This window comes from Budorcas taxicolor, chromosome 10 (genome assembly GCF_023091745.1).
Source record: "Budorcas taxicolor isolate Tak-1 chromosome 10, Takin1.1, whole genome shotgun sequence".
Lineage (NCBI taxonomy): Eukaryota > Metazoa > Chordata > Mammalia > Artiodactyla > Bovidae > Budorcas > Budorcas taxicolor.
The window spans coordinates 73,758,355-73,781,389 of record NC_068919.1 but is presented as its reverse complement, the minus strand read 5'-3'; the positions used below and the strand labels follow the sequence as shown (position 1 = coordinate 73,781,389).

Genomic DNA, 23,035 nt, shown 5'->3' with positions numbered 1-23,035 from the left:
GTAACCTCCCTAAAGCCGTGCAACTAAGAAAACGGCAGAGGTATGACTGTGTCTGTCTCTGAGCCTGAGTCTTAATCATTCTGTTGAGGTCTCTCCAGCAAATGTAAAGAAATGTGATGAAAGAGCAAAACAAACGTGGAGATTTTGTTATGGCTGAGTGATGATGAGAGAAGGGAAGGAAAAGGAAGGTTGGTACTGTATGTAAATAGGGAGAAGAGATGTTAGTACAATAAACAGAGTAAGCTGGTATCTAAAGAAATGGCAGGTAGTGGAGAAGCTCCTTCTTTCTTATTTAAAATTTAGGAAAGTTATGCAGAGAGAAAGTTCAACTTGAGAGCCACATGACAGAAAGAGAATCAAAGGACGCATGAGAGAGATTCCCTCTCAATAAATTAGCATGATGACTAAACTGCTGAAAGAGGAAACGTGTTTTTTTTTCAAAAATTGGTAGAAACTGCCAACTCAAGGGTGGATAATGTGAGTGCACTGCTTGCGTGTAGGTTATTATGAGGTGGTGGGGACTGTGGCTTACTGAACAGTATATATTGGTTCAGGTGTTTCTGTACCATCTTATGCGAAAACCTGAATGAACTTTCAGGCCAACCCAATACCTTATTTTAAAAACTGTTTAAAAGTTGCAATTGATGAGGAAATGCTGGATTGTGCTGCCAGATGTACTGATTTTTTTTAAGAAGTCAGAAATGTGTATATTTACATGAAGTTTCCAAATTGCTCAATGCTGGCCTCTAAATCACATCAAAAATACCCATGTTGGTTGATCAAAACATTTGTGGGTGAAATTTGGGTCATTACTTGCATGTATCGGTCTCCCTGTTTGGAATTTGATCTCCCCAGGCCCCTAATTTTGTCCACCTGACAAACCTATTATCCTGGCTCAGTTGTTGGCTGCTCCAAGAAACTGCCTCTGAGTCCTTCTCCCCAGACGTGTCCATCACTGTCTCCTGTCTGCTGCCCCAGTCCTTTGGGCACGTGTCTATACTATTTGTTCAGTTGGTGTGCTTTAGCTTGCCTGTCTCTCTCGTCTTCTGGGCTGTGGGTCTCCTGAGGGCAGGGCTGTCTCCCTCTGATCTCTGTAGCCCAGATTCCAGCAGTGAAGTGACTGATTTCCCATGACCACAGGACAAAGTGGAAATGGCCGGCACACAAAACAAGGAGGGTAGTGGTGACCCTCACAGTCAGCGGGAGGGTATTAAGGACTCCATGAACATTGATGACAGGGTTTTTGCTGCAGTTTTGCTGCTTTAAACCCCACTGGTGCAAGTTAGAAACCCAAGAGATGGGTGCTAAGATAAAGAGTGAGAATAGCAATAAAAAATGCACAGGGTGAAGAAGATGACAGGCGAGGCCAAAGATTGAAAAAAGGAAAATGGTCCAGTGTTTTATTCAGAAATACCTTAGGAAGACTGAGCTTAGAAAACCATGTTTAGATTGTATTCAGTGGAACTGGGAAAGAGAATGCACAAAGCATCACCATCTTAGAGCTAAAGTGGCACAGATTAGGTATTAATTATCGCCAAATAAGTCCAGTTGCAGTACAGACATACACAAAATGACAAAAGTGTGGGAGGAGTAGGCTGAAAATTAAAATCAATAATGAAAAGAAGAGGAAGGGTAAAGCAAGGGATAACAATGACTATTCATTATAAATTGATACAAAACATTTATATAAATGTAGTTGACTCTAGAGTGTAAATAATAGGAAATATGTATGACATGGAAATGTCTCATCAATAAAATGTCCTCTCAGACGAAAAACATTTTGGAAATTGAAAAGTACTGAACAAAAGTATATAAAAAATCTGAACTTGCAAAGCATCTAAGTTATGGGAAGAGTATACACATTAAAATAGGGGCCTTCAGGGACTTCCCTGGTGGTCCAGTGGTTGAGACTTCACCTTCCAGTGCAGGGGGTGCAGGTTCGATCCCTGACTGGGGAGCTAACATCCAACATATCTCATGGCCAAAAAACCAAAACATTAAACAGAAACGCTATTGTAACATACTCAATAAAGACTTTAAAAATGGTCTACATCAAAAAAAGTCTTTCAAAAAGATACGGGGCTTCAGTCTATAAACAAAGAAACCCCAAACCTAAGGGTTTCTTTTCAGATTAGAGGGGGGATGTAGAAGAGCATGGTGGTTAAACACAGTTTCATATCCTGGCCCTGCCACTTTCTAGGGAGGCGATCTTAGCTTCTCTGAGCCTCAGTTTCCACTAGGAGAGTGGAGGTAATAATATGTACACCTTGGGGGGTTGCTGTGAGGATTAATTAAGACAAGGTGTGAAAAGTGCTTGGCATGAAGCCCAGTGCACTGCAAACACTCCATAAATGTTAGCTGTTATTATAAACTACTTGACAGGAAAGTCAGGTTGCAGAGAAACCTAAAGCATCTCTATAATTACATGAATTGTGATGAAACAAGTTAAACTCTTGCTTGGTTTTCTTCTAAATTGGATTTTGTAAGCTAAACATGATTTTCGCTGTATCTGAGAGCAGTTGCTAGGAGAAACTGGCAAAAGGCAATGAAGTGGTGAACTCAGCCATTGTTCCTAAAATAAGTATGAAATGAGACGGGAGGCTTTGGAACGACTTCTTCTCAGAGGGAAAAAACAACTTCCCAAATGAGAAGTCAGCCTAGGACGTTGACAGGATGGCAGTGGGAGACTCCAGAAGCAAGAGACACAGAAAACAAGTTTCTGCACGAAGCTGGTGCTGAGCCTCTGGAGCCTCCTTGCTGTGAAAGCTATCTAGCTGGGAATCACAGACAATCATTTGTGGAACTGTATGTTTAAGTACTTTAGGGAGAGAATGGAAGTGGGATGTTTGAGGAAAAGGAAGAAGAACCTGTGAAAATGTGACCATTTCTTAAAAAAATTTTGGCTGTGTCACATGACATGTGAAATCTTAGTTCCCAAACGAGAAATTGAACCTGTGTCCTCTGTGTGGAAGTGCAGAGTCTTAACTGTTGGACCACCAGGGAAGTCTGACATGTTGCCCATTTTATAGGTAGGAAAAGAAACGGTTTGAGGAGATGGTTTACAAAAGGTCAGGTGCATGGGGGTGGGGAGATCAGGAAGATCCCCTGGAGTAGGAAATGGCAGCCCACTCCAGTATTCTTGCCCGGAAAATTCCACGGACAGAGGAGCCTGGCAGGTTACAGTCCAAAGGGTTGCACAGAGTCAGACATAACTGAGTGATTGAACACACGCACACACATACACACACACATCCCTATTATCAGCTGTGTGAATCAAACCTGTTCATCTCCCTAAGACCTGGGTCCTCAACTATGAGAGAAGACCACTGCTCTCTACCTAAGAGGGGAGCAAGAGGCTGAAATGAGATGGAGCTTGTAAAGTGCTTAGTGAGAACAGGATGGGTGGCTCCCACTGCTGGTTCTAACATTACCATCCCGAGAAGTACAGTGCTAAGTTGCTTCAGTCATGTCCGACTCTTTGTGACCCCCTGGACTGTAGCCCACCAGGCTCCTCGTCCATGGGATTTTCAGGGCAAGAATACTGGAGTGTGTTGCCATTTCCTTCTCCAGACTATGTTCCCAACCCCGGGATTGAACCTGCGTCTTCTAAGTTGGCAGGCATGTTCTTTACCACTAGGGCCACCTGGGAAGCCCCCTAGAAGCATTCAGTTTCTCAAATATTTGTGAGATGTTCTCATGTATTACATCCATAGAAACAGAATTTTATTTAGTTCATTTCTATACTAATGCATCACTTAATTTTGTTGCCTATAAGAAAGGTTTAATAAGAGAAATGCATGCATTTTTATTCACAAAAAAATGGTAATTAATGTGACTCTTGACCTATTTAAAAGCAGGGGACCCCTAACTCTGCCCCAGGGCATGCATTTGCAGAGTGAGTTAAATAAAGTAAAAGAGAACTTTCTGAGACCTTTGGCTTGGCTTGATGGGTTTGTGACTGGAAATATGATTTATAAACCTCCTTTTGCATCTGGTACCTCATCCTCTCATGTTAGTGTCTGCTTTTGAGCACATCTTGGCAGTAAATGGGAGACAGATTTGGTCTAAATGTTTTCCCAACAAAATCATTCTTTAGCTCTTAAGAATGAAGAAAGGACCATGGAATGGATCATGGAAACTGTTCCAGCTGTGAGCAAGTAGCTATTATCAGTGAATAGCCCCTTGGATTCTTCGGCTAGTTACCTTTTGGTCCATGTTACTCTTCTAAGATGCTGTTGGTGACATAATCCAGCTCCTCTAAGTGGCTACTCATTATAGGGTGAGAAAGACTAAACAAATATAACCCTGCCAGATGCAAATCTAAGTTTCTCTCAGGAAAATCACAAAATGCCTTTTATGGAGTCATTTAAATGAGTTACATGGATAATAAGCAGTGAGGTTTACAAATATCTATCTAATGATTCCCTTTATTAATACTCAATACGGCAAATGGATATTCTAGAGGTTGCTAAATCAAATGATACGTGCTTCAACTGTTTAAATTCATCAAGTTTCTTTCTTAATGAAAACCAGACAGTGCTGGCTGACAAGAATGCTAACCAAATGGTCCCTTCCAGCCTGACTTGAACAGAGGGAAGTGTATAAAGCAGAGAGATGATTTTGAACACATTGCATATTAGAGCAAAAGCCTACGTAGCTCTTCCATCCTAAAGCATACAGCAAACTCGTCTCTCAGAAACCATTGAAAATGAAATTCAAAATCGGTACCGCTTTTGCAAGCTTCACACCATGCTCGTAAGTGAGAGGTTTCTCCTTCATATACAGCAAACGGGCCAAAGTTTTGGGGTCATCTCGGAGATCAATCTGGCAAAAAACACACGTGCGATACATTTATTCATTTTTTCAGGCCTTACCAGATATTTCAAACTGTGACATAATAGAGATGTTTTCCTACTTGACAACTGTGAAATTGCTGAGTTTTCTTTAAGGAAGCACATACACATGGCCATATTATGTCTAGAATTTAAGTGAGTTCTTTGTATATGTATACCCCAGGCTTTCCTTATAGTTTCGCCTTCAAAACTATTATCCTGGGAAAGTGAAAGTGAAAGTCATTCAGTCCTGTCCAACTCTTTGCAACCCCATGGACTATTAGTCCATGGAATTCTCTAGGCCAGAATACTGGAGTGGGTAGCCTTTCCTTCTCTAGTGGATCTTCGCAACCCAGAGATGGAACCCAGGTCTCCCACATTGCAAGTGGATTCTTTACCAGCTGAGCCACAAGGGAAGCCCAAGAATACTGGAGTGGGTAGCCTATCCCTTCTCCAGCGGATCTTCCTGACCCAGGGATCGAACTGGGGTCTCCTGTATTGCAGGAGGATTCTTTACCAACTGAGCTACCAGGGAAATTTCACTATTACCTTGGGAGCTGAAGACTTATTCAAATGATTCTGTGGCTGTTTCAAATGTTTTTTGACATTTCCTGTTTATTTCTAGACCCTACTTATATACAAAATAATCAGTCTTATTACTTTGCAGTGACGCCTCATTTGGTCTCTAGTTATATTACCAATTCTCTAATAGTTTATTTCCCGGCCCTGATTATATGCATATAATATACATAGACTTTTCCAAACCGAATCTTCATACTCAAAGGGATGAAGATTTGTCACTTGTGAGGATATTCTAAAGAATGTGCTGTAGGCTCTGAAGGCAAGTTCTAAAGGCGAATTTCCAAGGGGCTTGCTCAAGGAATAAACATTAATCTTTTCAAACATAGAACTACTTCAAAAATAGCGTCTATGCGTGGATGAGGGTTGAAAATTTAAATATTTAAGTTGCTTTAATCTCTCAGTGTGTGTGTGTGAACCCATGCATACATGCATGCATGTCAATATGAGCACATCAAAGCTTGTGTTTTAAAGAAAAAATGACATTAGGGTCCCCTTTGAAAGCCCATTTCTCAGCTTTACTACTTTGTGGGTGGGTTTTATTTTTTTTGCCTTAATTTTTTAACTTAGTGTCCAAGGGTTATAAAAAGGATTTGGATCATACAAAGATGTTGGCATGTCCCATCATGTATTTCCTTACCAAATTGTCAAACATTATCATCTAGAGTTAAGGCAAAAGATTTTATTTAAACAAACAAATAATTATCTTTCAGAGCAGAAGTGTTAATTATATTTATGGATCTGTTAGTTCTCTGTCCACATATTCTCTTAGAAATATTTTCCTTTCTCTTACTCACTTAAAAATTTTTCTTGGTCAAGCAGAATGTAAAATGAGAAATAGAAAGCAGCTGCATATGAAACGGACAACAATAGAGCTCCTCAGTATCATTACATTTCTATGTCTTTGGGATAGTAATTTGGGTTTTAACATAGCAAAGAACAATCTATTTAAAACTATAAAAAGCTAGAACAATCTCAAATGTGTTTGGGAACTGGCTTACTGTTGGAAATTCAAACTATGGAACTTTATTAGCTTTCAAAACACTTTAAAGTCTTTTACAATTGCAGCTTTGTCTGATATATATCTGTTTTAATATCATTTCTAAGATCTGAAAGACCGGGGGCCTTCAAGGGAATAGGGAACAGTGACTTTCTTGTCTTCCTTTTCAAGGACTGTTACTGAGGAGTTTCTGTCATAATGAGCCTATTCTGATTGCTGCGGTCATATTGACATTCACACCTATTTTGTGATTTTCAAACAATCATGTATTTTAGATATTAAAAAAATTAGGTAAGAAGTGTAATTGACATCTACACCTCATTCCTCTGACTCAGAACTGGAGAGGGGTGTCTGTTTAAAACATGACTGTTTTTTAAAGACAAAAAGAGGAGAGAAGGATTTTGAAAGGCCCCACGGAAACTTCCTGTTACAACTGCAATAGCTCTATTGTCTTTTCAACCCTGGGCTCAGTGACCACGTGGTTCATGATAAAGGCTGCTCATAGGACTGGTGTTCCTGAGACCCTCTATTCAACAGGGTTTGGTAGAACAGGATGTTCAGGAGATGCCTACACGTTCTTTCCATTTTGGTAAGCCCCCCACTGCCGCCCTACCCAGACACACCGCTTTCTAACCTGGGTCCCTATGAGGACGTAAGGCACGTGAGGCATGCAGCCCTTCAGCTCCGGGACCCACTCCTCCTGGACGTTGTGATAAGAGGCAGGGTTTACGACAGAGAAGCAGATCAAAAACACATCAGTGTTGGGGTAGGAGAGCGGCCTCAGCTGGTTGTAATCCTCCTGTGGGAAGAGCAAAGAGTCTGTGTGTTTGTAGTGATACAACAGGGTGAGGCGTGGCCCGTGTGGTTCCAGGAGTGACGCAGACTTTAGGTTCCACCGCAGCGCCCTCTGATGCCGTTCCTTCCCCGACCCTGGAATCTGGTGGGTTCCTGAAGGAAAGGAGCCATTGGCCAGGAAAACGCTTTGTTGTGTACAGAGCAATTATGAATTGCCCTCTTTTAAGATGAACTAAAAAAACAAAACGAAACAAAACCCTTAAAAACATTTTAAAATAGCTTTAGTGGGGTAATTTATATACTATAAAGTTCATCCTTGTAATGACTATAACTCTAGAAGAATTATTGCGATTCTTATGTCTATGGGAATTGTGTTGGCTTGAATATGGATTTAAATTAGTAGGCCATTGGCCAAGGCACAGAAATTCTCTCCTTATGTAATTAAAAAAAAATTGCATTGAAATTCAATTTAGAATAAGCTAACTAAAATGCAAAGCAATGAGTTGTTGCCAAAGCACACACCACAATATTTGAAGAAATATATTGTGTGAGGGGTTAGAGCTAAGAATTTGGGATTTGTTTCTAAATCTACCTAAAAGCCATGTTGTGACCTAATAAATAAGATACCAGATTAATGATTTTTCCCCAAAGACATTTCAGACCAGAATATGCTTTGGTTGAAGAGCTTGTGGTTGCATAAGATGTTTATGTATATGCTATTTTAGTGGGAGATGATAGAGACAAAGAAAAACGTTGGATCATCTCAACTTTGGGAAAAGTCAGCAAGTACCTTTTATTGTATGTAAAATATTTTAGGAGGTTCCAAGGAAAATCTGCTATTTTATTAGGTTTTATCTATTTTCATAGAATTTGTTAACAAGTGCACAGTAACTTTATGTCTGTGTGTACATTTTATTTGTATATAGTAATATACCCATATTAATAATACATGTTCTCACATACCACAATATGACATGTGTTCATACACACTACAGTATACTTCATATACATACTACATACAAGCACACATTATATATACATAGGTGCAACCAAATCTGTATGTTCACACTTACACATATATATACAGAAATGGACAATGTATCAATTCATTTATTAGGGTCTGTCCTTACCACTTTTTCTAACATTAAAAAAATTATAAAACATACATGCTGATTGTAAATATTCAAACATTATGTAAGGACATAGAAATAGAAGTAAAAGTTTGTTTCTATCCAGCACTTTATCTGTAATAGTTTTTCCTCTCTTCCCAGATGGAGCCATTATGTAACAGTATCCTTCCAAACTTTTAACATTTATTTACATATATAACATATACATGTTTATTTAAAAATTAATTGATTATATAGCTTAAATTGTATGATTCTTGCTTTTTAAAAAAATTTTTTTGTTTATTTATTTGGCTGTATCAGGTCTTAGGGAGGCATACAGGATCTTTATTGCATCATGTGAAAACTTTCATTGCAGTGTGTGGACTCTCTAGTTGTGGCCCAGTTACTTTCTCCACAGCATGTGGGATCTTAATTCCCCGACCAGGTATTGAACCCACATCCCCTGCATTGCAGGATAGATTCTTAACCACTGGATTACCAGGGAAGACCTGATACTTGCTATTTTAAACTTAATATGTACGGATATTTAAAAATATCGACCTCACTATCTATTGACTCTAATAATATCTTTATTAAAAGGGGGTGCACATGGCCATGTACACATGTGCCTGGGAGGAAACCCTTTGGAATGTCAGGCATAGACATCTCTGGTTGGTCAGCATCCATTTATCTGTCATTTAGTGCCCAGCACACAGGGGCTCAGCACACTATTACTGCTTCTAATTCTATCACAGCCTAAGCAAAATGCAATGCAGGCTGGCTAGGATGCTGAATAATCCTAAAATCCTAAAAAAGTGAACTAGAAGCACACAAAAAGTCAGTTATTATGGCTCATTTACCACATTTCTATTAAAGCAATTAATGGGGAGTTGAATATGTTGCTTAAAAACTGATTGGGCCAGGCCTACGATGGCATCTCAGTCAAGCTGTGCCCATGTCTGTGTGTGTATGTCTGCATGCGGAGCCTGGTAGTGGTGGGAGGGGACAACATCCTTCATCAATACCTCCTCCTCTGTACACAACTAGCCCTAAACCCCAGACCTCTCCCAGGGTCTCTCTCCCCTCTCCCAGGGTCTCTCTCCCCTCTCCCTTCTCTCTCACAGTAGCTGTGAAGTCCACAAGCTAAGAACTCTCCTTCCCAGCCGTAATCTATGGCTGTTCATGACACCACCTGCTCCCTGTCACTTCATCCTCTCATCTGCATCGTCATAAATGGAGTAGGGGCTGGGTTGTTTTTTTCTCGTGCCCCACTTATACTCCGTCCATAGCAAATATTCCATAAGTGCTATTGACTGACTGGATGACATGGGGTCTGCTGTGACCTGCAAATGAATACATGGCTTTTCTATGGATCATTTATTATAGTTTTCATAAGAATCACCTGAGGAGATTTAAAAACCTGCCGATGCCCTGCTAGCCAACTACCTGCCTCCTCCTTCCCTACCCTGGGATCAGTGAAATCAGAATCTCTTGAGAGTGGATTTGGGTATCTGGGTATTCTAATTTCACTGGCCTGAGGTTGGCATGGAGTTGAGAACAACTGGTTACATCACCTTGACTACCATCTGAAGACATATCAAGGGCTTATTACTAAGGACCAGGCACTGTTTCAAGCTTTCATGCATGATCTAGTTGAATCCTCTCACTAGCCCTGAAAAGATGGTACATCAACATCTGAATTCCACATAAGAGGAAATTAAGGGTTAGAGAAATTCAGCACTGGACCAAAATTACAGAGCTTAAACACCAGGATAGTGTATTTGGCCTGAATCCAGCTCTAGCTCATAATTGTGAACATGTAATTTGTTTCAGCCCAGAATTTTAAGTGACAGATTAAGCATTTTCTTGAAAATTCAGTTCTCTAGGAATCTTAATATGGATTGATGCTTTACCCAAGGATCTAGGAAAAGAAATGTTAGACCATGGGGTGGGTATAGTTACCTATTTCTATGGATCTAAAGAAAGGCCTATCTCTAGGTCTGCATCTACGAGGAAGTACCACCAGATGGCAGCAGACACTGTATATTTAAAACCTCAACGCCTGAAAAAACAACACAATTGGGAGAAATGTCACAACTGGACAAATCGGGTCACAACTAGATAGGCAAATAACTGGTAGTCTGAAAGGATCACGTTTACTTGATTCTTCACCCAGAAACTCTCAAAGGAATTCTATTTACATTATGGGAAAGTTAGGAAGACCCTGGGTTGCTGGATTAACTGTAGGTGGGAAGGTGACAGGAGTTTGGTTTTTTGATAATTTTCTCTCCTAGCAGGTCCAGCTGGGTGACTTCTGACTGTGTCCTTCACTGGGCTTTATCCTGCTCTGTATTCTGGATCTCTCTTCCGTGGAAATTTTAGTGCTGCTGTGTGTGCTGTCCTGTGCTTAGTCGCTTGGTGGTGCCCGACTCTTTGCGACCCCATGAACTATAGCCCACTAGGCTCCTCTGTCCATGGCGATTCTCCAGGCAAGAATACTGGAGTGCGTTGCCATGCCCTCCTCCAGGGGATCTTCCCCACCCAGGCATTGAACTCAGGTGTCCCGCATTGCAGGCGAACTCTTTACCACCTGAGCCACCAGGGAAGCTCAGTCCTGCTGTATAATTCCAATTAAAAAGATTAATTAATTTCCTACTGAATGCCTAGCATATAGCATTAAGGATGCTATAAGAACTATATAAAGTAAGTAAGAATTGGAAATCTGGTGGGGGACAAAATGAAAATATGGGAAACAATTTGATTTATGTGAAAGTGAGACGTGAAATTTCTCTTGTCTTGTGTTCGTTTCTCAGTCGTGTGGAGCTTTTGTGACCCCCATGGACTGTGGCCCACCAGGCTCCTCCGTCCATGGGATCCTCCAGGCAAGAACGCTGGAGTGGGCAGCTATTCCCTTCTCCAGGGGATCTTCCCAACCCAGGGATCAAACCCAGATCTCCTGCATTGCAGGCAGATTCTTTACCACTGAGCCACCAGGGAAGCCTTGCTTTTAGTTAACTCTCTGATAATAGAACACTATAGAATAGTTTTTGATTGAATTGGGAAAATACAATTCCAAGGCTGGAAGAGGTCTTAGAGATCATTAGTGCAGTGGTTCCCAAAGGAGCATGGGCATCAGCTGGGAGCTTGTGAGGGATGCAGATATCACCTGGGAGCTTGTGAGAGATGCACATTTCTAGGTGCTGGCCAGCCTTCTGACGCTGAGTTCTGGGAGCGGGGCTGCCTGCTCTGTGACCTAACGGGTCCTCCAGGTGACTCCATTGTAGACACTGAATGATTGAATCGGGGCCACAGAGCAAGCGTACCATTAAAGAAGGCTCACACCTGGGCTGGCCTGACTCATTTCAGCTCCTCTTCCCCACAGACTGCAGCTATGAAACACAGCAGGGGATTCAGGCTTAATATACGTAAGTGTTCCCTCAGACTGAGGGCTGAGGACTGGGAGGTTGGGGGACTTGAATTTGTATCAGTTGATAATTTGATTCTTTTTTTGCAATGGAGCACATTTTGAGTGGGAATCTTTGGTGGCTCAGCAGTAAAGAATCTGCCTACAGGTGCAGGAGATTCAGGTTCAATCCCTGAGTCGGGAAGATTCCCTGGAGAAGAGAATGGCAGCCCACTCCAGTATTCTTGCATGGAGAATCCCATGGACATAGGATCCTGGCCAGCTATAGTCCATGGGGTCACAGAGTCAGACACCAGTGAGCGAATAAACCACCACGACCACGTTTTGAGTCTTGGTTGGATGCGCACATGTTGAGATGATGCAAAGGGTCAGTGGTCTATCTGGCGTTTGAGTCCCCTTCCAGTGTTGAAACTGAGAATGGAAGACTGCAACAATGACTTGCCTGGGGCTTCAAGGGCTAAAGTAGACAAAGAGGCGGGGGTGGGGCTGGGGGTGGAGAGAAGGGTGGGATGTTGTAAAGGTAGGCTTTGGAGCGCTTTTCACCCACCTTCATTCTGAGGAGTGTGTTTGGTTTGAAGGCAAATCTTGTGTTCTGGGGGTAACTACGGGTGATTATCAAACAAGAAAAGCTCAGGGACAGCCTCAGCCTCAGACGGGCTAAACACTTGTGTTTGAAATATTTCTGGATCAGCCACACCGTGATGGCACAGATGGTGAGTAAGTGAAACCATTAGGCCAGCTCTCCTCAGACTTTACGCATGTTTATCTTGTCAGGATGCAGATTCTTATTCAGCAGCAGGTCTGGGATGAAGTCTGAAAAGTTGCATTTCTAATGGGTGTCTAGGTGGTGCTGGTCCTGGGACCACACTTTGAGTGGGGAGGAGAGGAGAGTTGCATTGAGCAGTCCCTTCACCCCTCCTCACTCCCATACCCCCGTCAAATTGGAAATAGAAATTTGCTTCCAAGTCCTCTTGGTTTAATGATATTTACCCCAGATTTTCAGCATGGCCTCACTTTTATATTCTTGCATAAGTACCCTTGGATCTGTCAGGCTTGGTTTGGAAAATGTGGGCAGCACACAGAGGGCAGGAGTGCAGTTTAGTGTTTAAGAACATGGGTTGACAGACCTATCACAGGGTTCAAATTCCAGCCGTACCTGTGGCTACTATGGGACCTTGGGTAAGTTCTCTCTGCCTCAGTTTTCTTATCTGTAAAATAGCTTGATAATAGTACTGGCCTCAGAGGGTTGCTCTGAGAATAAATAGAATGTGTTAGTGTTTGTAGACCACAGACCTGTGTCTTGAACACAGCAGGTTCTTTAGTGGTTGAAAGTTCATCCTCCCTACAGCTTCATTTTTCATGAGAAAAATATGATTGTGTCCTGAGATTATTCTTAAGCAATAACTTGTCACATGGGTCAACTTCCTCACCCCCTGCCCCCGAGTTTGAACACTTCTAAAACCACATTAAGAGGCACATGAGCAAGAAAGTTTGAGTCGCTCATTGAGGAAGAACATTTGTTTTGAGGTTGTAGGCAGACTTTCCATAGAGAGTTGAAGTTGGATTCTGGGCTCCAGAGGGCCCTTGGGTCAGCTGATAACAAACGGGAAGGCTCCTGTCCTTTCAAGTGGGCCTTGGATTGCCACTGTTAATGAACCCCTGATGTACTTGCCTCCGTACCTGGTTGTATGTCTCCCTTTCCAGCCCCTGTGGAGGTGTGGGGTTTCAGGGAGAGGGGAGGAGAAGGGTTTCAGGATTCAGGGCATTGAAGATGTGTGGTGTGCTGCCCTGACTGAGTGAGCGGTATGACTGATGGCTTTCCTACTCTTATACACTCATGGTCACTGGGGACAGCTGAGCTGCTCTGGTTTCTCCGTGACAGACACCAATCTGTACTTGCGCACAAGCAGACAGCTTTAATCCAGTGGTACTCATGTGCCGAGAACTCAGGGGTTTATCCTGCTGAGAAGCCAGGCTCCTGACACCAGGAGAGTCTCATTTCTCCCCGCAGCACAGCTAACTGCCACTTTTGCAAATGCTGTCTTTGAGATATGTCTTTCCTGGAGTTTGCCCTGAGAGGCTGCAATTGCAGCAGGGTTTTACTCACGTTGCTCCTGCAGACCAGGGCCCATGAGAGGAAGAGATGAGGTGTCTTAGTACCGGGACTGGTCCCACTCTAGGGGGCCGGGTGGAGGTGGGGGTTGCCTGGTTCTGGGCCGTGACCTGGGAGAGACGCCTCTCCCATTTTGGCCTTTCTCAGCCAGCAAATGTCCAGGCTTGCAGCAGCATCCCCCTACCCTGCTTCCTGCTCTCCCCTAGTCTCTCATGCAGTTGTTTAGTCACCAAGTCGTGTTGGACTTTTTTTGCAACCCTCTGGATTGTAGCCTACCAGGCTTCTCCATCCATGGGATTTCCCAGGCAAGAATACTGGAGAGGGTTGCCATGCCCTTCTCCAGGGGATCTCCCTGATCCAGGGATCGAACCCACATCTCCTGCATTGCAGGTGGATTCTCGCTGAGCCACTGGGGAAGCCCAAGTCTCTCATGAACATGCTTTAAAATTGGCCTGTAAGCATGTTGTGAAAAAGTTGGCTCCAGACTACAATCAAGCCAAAGACCTGGGCTCTAGAAATCCCTCTCAGAAAGCCTCTCAGCCACACGCTGCTGGGGCATGTGTTGTGCAGGCTTGGTTGCTACTGCTAAGTCGCGCAGGACCTAAGTAGATTCGGCTTATAGACCTGGGCCTTATCGCCTCCCTGGTGTGAGCTGGGGCATAACATGCAGAGTGACCCTGTAAAAAAGCCCCTCACTTCATTGCCTAACAATGTTTGGAATTTTGTCGAACAGATGAACTGGAGTTCTGTAGACTCTTTGTCTTCAAAGAGCTCTACTCACAGTGCAAGTATCCATTTGTTTCAGGGGTTTGGGAAGAGAGCTAATGTTTGCTAGCAGCTGCCTCTTGCTGGCAGTGTATGCACGTGACTTTGTTACACTGTCTTGATACATTGTCGGATGCTGGGCTGGCTATGAAGTGCTGGAAGGTGTCTCAGGCAAGTCTAGTGGGACTGCGGTGGCGCCCGAGGTGATGACGTGTGGGAAAGTGGAGGGAACCAGGTCAGATGATTTTGTCCAGGGCTGACTTTGAGGGTAGAGGTAATATTTCCTTGCACTTTATCTTTCTGAACACGTGTGCTTCTTGAGGTTGTTTTTAACTCTGAGCCCTGGTTAACTCAAGACAAAGATGAGGGGGCACTGCTAAGTTTGTTCGTGTATGAAAATCTAATTATTCACAGCCAGATGGAACCCTATAGCCAGGTTTGGAGGCTTGATTCTTTTTTTTTTTTTTTTTTTGCGGCTCAGGGATCAATCAATTGGTTCTGAGATTATCTCTCTTTCCTGTTAGTAACTCTGATTAAATGAGTAATTTTGAATTAGTTATAGATCTTCCTTAGTCATGTGACCTCAGCAACATTTGTGAGAATATAACTGAGGAGGTTATCTTCCCTGAAGCTGGGAATGGAAATTTTGGGACAATGCTTCTAAATTAAATTTGTCACAAAGCCTTACTGGCAGAGTTGTGGAGCCATGGGAATCAACTTGGGTAATGGTTATTTTCCACTGCATCCTCCTAACATTAGGAACAATGTTTCAACCAACAAAGACTCCAGTTTTAATGTGTGTATGAATCACCAGGAGATCTTCTTAAAATGCATTTTTAGATTCAGTAGGTGGGGGATGGGGCCTGAGATTCTGCCTTTCTAATAACGTCCCTGGTGATGCTGCTGGTTGGTTGTCCAGACTCTGAGTCCCAAGGTTCTAGAACAGTGGTTCTCAAAGTTACCTGTCAGAAATTTAAGTGTGTGGGCACCATCCCAGAACCATAGAGTCAGCAGCTCTGAGGGTGGGGCCCAGGGACTGGGTTTTAAGCAGCCCTATATGTGATTCTCATCTCTGCTCAATCGGAGAAACACTGTTCCACGTAATGAATTACGTGAATCCTTTAGTGGCATGCATTCCAACACTTCACAGCCCTTTACTGCTGAAAGGTCTCCCTTAGGTCTAGCCTCCAATAGTTTTGCTTAATTACTCCGGTTCTTTAAGGCACTATTTAAATCATTTTCAAAGTTCCTAGTCTTAGAATTTCAGTTCTATAACCAACCTTAAGATATGTTCTGATTTCTGTTACCCACATCTTATGTTCCCCTATGAACTTTGTCTACCTCTGGGCTTTCAAAGTAGCTGGTGGAAAGCATTAAAGTGAAAGTTAAGTTGAAGAATTATCTGTAACCCATTTGTTGTTATATTCTATCAGCAGTTATCACTTTCTCCTGTGTCCGAATTTTGGGTCAGTTTGGAGTCTAAACATGTTTTTTCCACTGCCTTAGAGTCTCTACTCCCATATTAGTATTATTTTTAAATTTTTCTAAAAAGATGGAGCAGTGGGAAAGAATAACTAAACTGGTTTTATGCAGCTTTGTTGGATTTGAAATTAAATAGAGGCCGGGGGAGGCTGTTCTGGGGACAGTTAACGCATAGAAGCTAACAATTGTAGTGGATTGCTATAGAATTAGGGAGAACTGGCTGGGCACAGGGCAGGGGGCATAGGGAGCTTTTTTAGAAGGCAAGGGAAACAGGTTTCAGAGTCAGGCAACAATCCTTGCTGTGTTGAACTTTTCAAACTGGATTATATTCATAAGATATGATTATGTATGAGAAGGGTGTACACTTTCTTTTTCAGGCTGTGAGTCCTGATGAATGAATGGGGACACCCTAATGACTGTGTGATTGAATGAGAATAGGCAACTCCAGCCCAAAGAGCAGCCTCCTTCCATTGCTGGAATGCTTTCTAGTGGAAGGGAGTCAAGCGGGAGCTGCACTGAAGCCTGGTACCTTAGCACAGAGGAGCCACTCACTATTCAATCTGCGTGTCTGTGGGCATCCTTTCCTAGTCGTGTGTCTTGGTATTGATGTGAGAGGTCTCCTCCACTTTCTGGTTCCTGGGGGTCGCTGGCTAAAGCACCCATCTGCCAGTGAGGGGAAACTAGATGCTTTTAGAAGCTTTGAGTCTGCTGCTAGATTTTCCAAGTTCTCCACTGCCTGGTTCTGCTGTCTGTGGAACACCTGCTTTTGATGTTCCATAGACATTTATATTGTCCGAGCCACCATCATTTGATGTGAACAGCCAACCCACTGGAAAAGTCCCTGATGCTGGGAAAGATCGAGGGCAGAAGGAGAAGAGGGCAGCAGAGGATGAGATGGCTAGATAGCATCACTGATGCAATGGACATGAACTCGGGCAAACTTTGGGAGATGGTAAGGGACAGAGAGGCCTGGCGTGCTGCAGTCCATGGGGTCACAAAGAGTCAGACATGACTGGGTGACTGAACAACAGCAAGACATTTATACAGTGGTTCTTGCCAATGCATACAGAAATCCCAAGGAGAATTTCATTTATTATGACTTTTTGTTTGTTTGTTTTCAAGCTGAGCAAAAAGACATATCTCCAGATAATTGTGAAAAAAATCTAGACAAATGCATAACTGCATATAACAATTACCAGGAGACTCACAGTGGGAATAAGCAGGGTCAGATGTTTACTCCAAAGGACTTCAGATGTATGAATTGGGACAGACTGAACAACCCACTGTTTTTGAGTTCAATAAATGACCCAGGATGTATGGGAACAAAAGCTCTGTCAAAAAAATTGGGTCATAGCCACCAGTTACTTAACCACTGCTCCTCTAGCCCATGAACTTATAACTAGAAACTTTTTGTAATGACATGTGAGATACAAGGGAAAAAAAGATAAGGTGACATTTTCACCCTAGCAGAGAATGTGTTAACTGGTTTAAGAATCGAGGGTTCTATTGCTTTACATATTGGTTGGCCAAGATCTCTGACTTGAAGAAATATTTCTGACTGAATGAGCATATTTCAAAAATAGAGAATTTAGATGCAACTCCAGTTGTTCAGGGGTTGACCCTTTGGAAAACCATCCAGGATCCTGGTTTTTTCTCCTTCTGATACTAAATCCATCTTTTTTCTATTCCCTGACCCCCATTCCCTATCTCTTTTTGTACCTTTCCACAGCTCATTAGGCTTTTTAAATAAAGAGTGTGTAAAGAATATAACATGGAAAAAAGATAGTGGATGAAACTAAAATTTATGAAATTGACTCAGTAACCCTGGATCTGGAATTGGCATGGGTTAGAAGAAGTTGGAACTCTTCACCAAATATGTGATTTTGGTTAGTGATAGTCATCAATCAATAAATGAATGGGTATTTGCTTATCAATACCTTGAATCTCATAATGATTTAGTGTTCTGTTAGTACAGATATTTTAAAGATATTAAAAATATTTTGGTTGCCATTTAGGTATATGATAAATTTGCCCCAGGTCATCACAGGAGGTAATGTCTATACCATCAGTCCCCATAAACTTAGTCAAATGGGTCATTCTTAGCCCTCCCAAACCCTTCAAGAATCAAGATAAGAAAAACGTACCTGTCCTGCGGTGTCATACAGTCCAAGCAAGTGTTGCTTGCCTCCCACTGTCACAGTAACTAGGGGAGAAGAGAAAAGGAGAGTCTGTAAATGTGAGCTTCAATCAGGATCCTTCACATTTCTCTATGCCAGCATCTCCCTGGGCAGCAAGGCCAAGCATATGCCTCACCCGTGTATATTCTAAACCGAGTTGACAGCATGATCGCCAAATGAAAGCCAACCTTGGGCTGCAGTGAGAGCAGATGGGCTGAGTCAAGTCCAGATTTTTCAACCAAGGCAAATACTGTTGGTGCCACTAGGGCACTCTGCAGGCTGTTCATTAATCCTGATTAGGCCCTATAATATCAAGCTCCTGAAGGAAAAGGATGCTGGGCTCGTTCTCAGTTAGGTTATTTTCTTCTTTCATTTGTTTTGAGCCACCTTTCAGGATATACTCATGTAACCAGAAATCTCAGCTTTTATTTGTTGTCAAAATGCTAAGAAGCCCTGAAAACAAAGGATGTTAACCCACCTGCCTATTTTATAATTTATAGCAAAGCTGGGGCTTCCCAGGTGGCACAGTGGTAAAGAATCCGCCTGCCAGTGCAGGAGATATAAGAGTCACAGTTTCGATCCTGGGGTTGGGAAGAGCCCCCAGAATAGGAAATGGCAACCCCCTCCAGTATTCTTGCCTGGAAAATTCCATGGACAGGGGAGCCTGGTGGGCTACCATCCATGGGAATCGCAGAGTCAGACATGACTAATCTCAGCAGGATCAGCAGGAAGCCAAAGCTAATAGTGAAATGAGAAGGGCTTAACATTTATTGCAAAAAGTGTTTTTATTCAATATCTCTCAGCTTTAGCTCAACTGATTCATGACAGTTTGAAAGTTATTTGCAGAAGGAAGTGTATATGGGTTTCTTCTAACATAACTGAAGCATATGTATAGAGTGAAAAGTAGAGAGTTTGATTTACCAGGTAGGCTTTTTGCCTCACCAAGCAATTATGTCCAAAAGTAAGAGGTAATAGAGGAATACCAGCCACTCTTTACATGGCTGGAAATGAAATAAAGTCTCAACTTGAAACTAAACTGAGATAGAACAGATTGAAAACAAGAGTAATACCATTTTCTTGGTAAATGGAAGGAACAAATTTAAATTTCCATAAAAATTTAATTCCTTTTTGGAAAAAGAAAGTAAAATATGAAGGAGAATGTGATTTTTTCCTAGTTGATTAAGAAAAATGTTCAAATGCTACAAATGCAGGGGTTTATATTAATATACTATAATAATCTATAGTGGAATATAATAAAAAAATAAATGAATTGCTATATGGTACACCTAAAACTAACACAATACTGTAAATCAAGTATATTTTAATAAAAATGTGCAGGTCCAACATAAAAATGATTTTTGATCCCTCCTGTCATTAACTGTTCAGGAAATGAAAAATAAATGGAATAGCAACCTTTTATAACTGCATCTCTAAAATATGCCAGCCAGATTCTCTAGTCTACTGCTCAGAGTTACTGATTTGGTACTGATTTGAGTTTTATTTGTTTTCAGGTTCAGGGGCTACATGTGTGCAAAGTGCTTCTTAATGGCTTAGTCTTTGAAAAGCACTTGTTTAAAAGCACTGGGAACAGACACTGGGAACAATTTTTCTAATCTTCTCAGATCAACATGTGTTCAGCTTGATAACATGGCGGCAGCCACTCAGATGAGCTTTTAAATGTGTGTTTTTAAGTGGTGAACTCAGCTCCATCCAGTGCTAGTGACAACACAGAAGACAGGCATTTAAATGTTTTCCTTTCATAAGCCAGGCTAGCAATGGAAATGAAGGTGAGATGGCGTAGCCCCCAGCTCTTTGTCCTGTTATATTTTCCTCTTCCTGCAGACTTGGAGCCTAGTCAGATGTTCCTAAAATCTGCCTAAATGACTTTTTTAATGGCCCATCCACCACCTAGTCATGGATCAGGAATGAAAGGAAGAAAGCCAGCCATTACAACATGGAATTTCCTGCCTCTAGTGAGCCCAGTACACACAGGTTAGGGCAGCTGCTCGGAGACCCCCTGGGATAGCCCCCCAACCTACAGACCCAGGGCCATCTGTGGAGTGAGCCCCAGAAGTTGCCTCATCCTCCTGGCCCCACCGGGCACTGCAGATGTTCCAAAGTGATGGCTCCGACCTTCCTCACTGGAGCCCTGAAGATCATGCTTGAGTTTTCTCAGGGAACAAACATTCCTTCCAGCCTGCTTTTCCTCAGACCTCACTCTCTTCTCCCTTGGCAGCTCTGACTGCAGGGAACTGTACCAGGCCTGAGGCGAGGGACAGCCTGGGAAGGAAGCCTTTGGGCTGAGAGTCTGAGCCCAGTCTTTCCTTTCCTCTGTCCTTCCCTTCCTCTAGGGTTTATTGGGTTCCAGGGCTGTGTTCGAGAGTTGGGAGTGTTTATGCTCCCGGGAGATACATCTCCTGCTGTCACAGAGCGTGGCGAGGAGGGTCCAGGCAGTGTGGTGGACACTCTGCAGGGGCAGTGAAGATGAGTGTGGGAGCAGGCAGAAGGAGCACACACAGCTGAAGTGGTTCAAGAAAGCTTTCTGGAGGACATGGTCTGAGGTGAGTCCCAAGATCGTCAGGAGTTACCCATGGTGCCCTGGGAGTGCTTCAGGAGCTACCCAGCATGCACTGGAGGAGATGGGGCTGAGGAGGTGAGCGTGCAGGCTCAGGCCCTGCTAAGTCACTAATACAGGCTTTATGCTGCAGGCTTTGTTAAGCTGTGAAAGTCCTGACTTCTCTTCCCCAAAGGCAGTGAAAGAGCAGGAATTAAAACAGTTTTCTTGGGTTTAGGCAAAACGGTAAGAGGAGGGAAGATGAGGATTTTGGGGTGGAAGCCAGGTTGGTTCTGAGCTTGCTGTGCAGCGGCTGCCTGCTCTGTTGGGTCAGCTCCGCTGGAGGAATTGTGAGGGGACAGGGCGGTGCTTGTGCCCCCATCTCTGGAAACCATGTTTATTCTCTCTTCTCTGCCCTTGGATTCTTCCATTTTATCAGAAGGGAGATGAGGGGATCACAGGGTTGATGATGGAAAACATCACAGGACAGCCGGCCAGAGACAGGGCCAAGCAGTACTCACACATTGTGGGATATGCAGATGGCTTTGTGAGTCCTTATCTTGGATTAGCAATGGATGCCTTATCGCTTGTCAACCTGGCTCTGTGAGGCCCCTCAACTTGGAAACGAATTAGATCAGCACAGAAGGAAGGTGTGCTCTAAAATGATCAGAGGAAATGCAGAGAGGTTGAGACAGCAGGATCTGATAAGTCGGATGGTTCTGCTTTTGAATCCTATCTTTCTATTCACCATCTACGTGACTCTGGGAAAGTGACCTAACATCTCTGAGCCCCTCTTTCCCTATTTGTTAAAAAAGAGCATCATCTATCGAAGAGAATACTTGTGAGGAGGAAGTTAAAGGAGAAGATACCTGGCACATAGCCTGGCTCATAGTAGGTGCTGAACAACTGTTGCTTTCTCTCCTTCAACAATGGAGAAGGGAGTGACAACCCACTCCAGCATTCTTGCCTGGGAAATCCCATGGACAGAGGAGGCTGATGAGTTATAGTTCATGGGTTACAAAGAGTCAGACATGACTGAATGACTAACATTCCTTCAACAAATGCTTATTGAATCTCTTCTAAGTCCAAGGCCAGTCTGACTTTTTCCCCCTGTGTATGTCTACTCAATGCACATATATACTCAATGCAGGTGACATGGCACAACAACTTTATAATATGTATGAACTGCCAGTCACTTTCTACCCTGAATGGTTGCTATTTAGATCAATGTCTTGTGTTTCTGATTGGACAGGAAGACCCTTGACAGTCTCCATAACCCATGCCCTGCACAGTACAGAGCACAATTCCTGACATTTGTAGTAGATGCTGAATCCACAGAATGGAAGTGAAGCTTCAGGGGCAACTCAGGCAGAAGGAGGCCCTTCAAAACCAGCAGAGCTGCAGCTTTGCAGCCTCAAGCTCCCTGGCAAGACACTAACTGCTGGGAATTGCCTGCAGCTAGTAAACCTGCCTAGCAGACAGTGGTCAGGCTAAAATCCCAGACCACCTTCTTTTCTCAGAGCTTTTAGAATTTCTTTTCTTTTCTTTTCTTTTTTTTTGAGCTTAGAGAGGTTTTAAAGAGAGTGGGTCAAGTGACCTGCTAATGGCTCAGATGATTCTCTCAATAAAGTGTGAAAAGTTGTCAGTGACCTGTTAAGTATGTAAAATGAAGGCCTTCCTCTCCAAATCCATTAAGTTCTTTGCTTCCTTGTGTTTGCTCTTGGTGCAGCTCGGATGGTTAAATTTATGAGGCGGAGTGAGTGAGGTGCTAATGAAGTTGAAGTCACGTTTGCTCTCCTGAGGTTTAGTTGGTTTCACCCAGAGAGTAAATGTCCTGGCAGGATGTAAGCCCACCCCTGCCCCTCAACCCTAGCATTTCTGTCACCTCATGAAATGGCATGTTATTTGCAAACCTGAATGAGGAAGGGTTGGTCATTCCCTGCAAGCCAGCTCTGACCATCAGTCCAGCTCATCAGCAGTGCTAGGAACCTGGTTCATAGCCCCTGCCCTGTTGGGTGTTGGACTGGTCATCTCATCTGCCAGATAAATCTTTCGGGGTCGATGTGATGAATATATGATGAATCTGAGAACTGGCATGGTGGAAATGGCAGATCAGTCATGAAAAAACCTCCCAGTGCCCCTCCATTCCCCGCACAAGGCCAGCTGTCTGCAGCAACCAGGTTGAATGTATTCTGTTTGGTGGGT

At 43.0% G+C, this 23,035-nt stretch overlaps 1 protein-coding gene across 1 annotated transcript in view; it reads right to left on the bottom strand.

The window, feature by feature from the left end:
• Positions 1 to 23,035, bottom strand: part of RHOJ (ras homolog family member J) — a 95,926-nt gene that overhangs the window by 5,877 nt on the left and 67,014 nt on the right. Inside the window, exons 2-4 of the mRNA XM_052646467.1 lie at positions 18,244 to 18,302; positions 7,046 to 7,210; positions 4,729 to 4,824 (exon numbers count right to left, since the gene is read on the bottom strand). Coding sequence (XP_052502427.1) covers positions 4,729 to 4,824; positions 7,046 to 7,210; positions 18,244 to 18,302 — 320 coding nt within the window. The remainder of the gene's footprint in view (positions 1 to 4,728; positions 4,825 to 7,045; positions 7,211 to 18,243; positions 18,303 to 23,035) is intronic.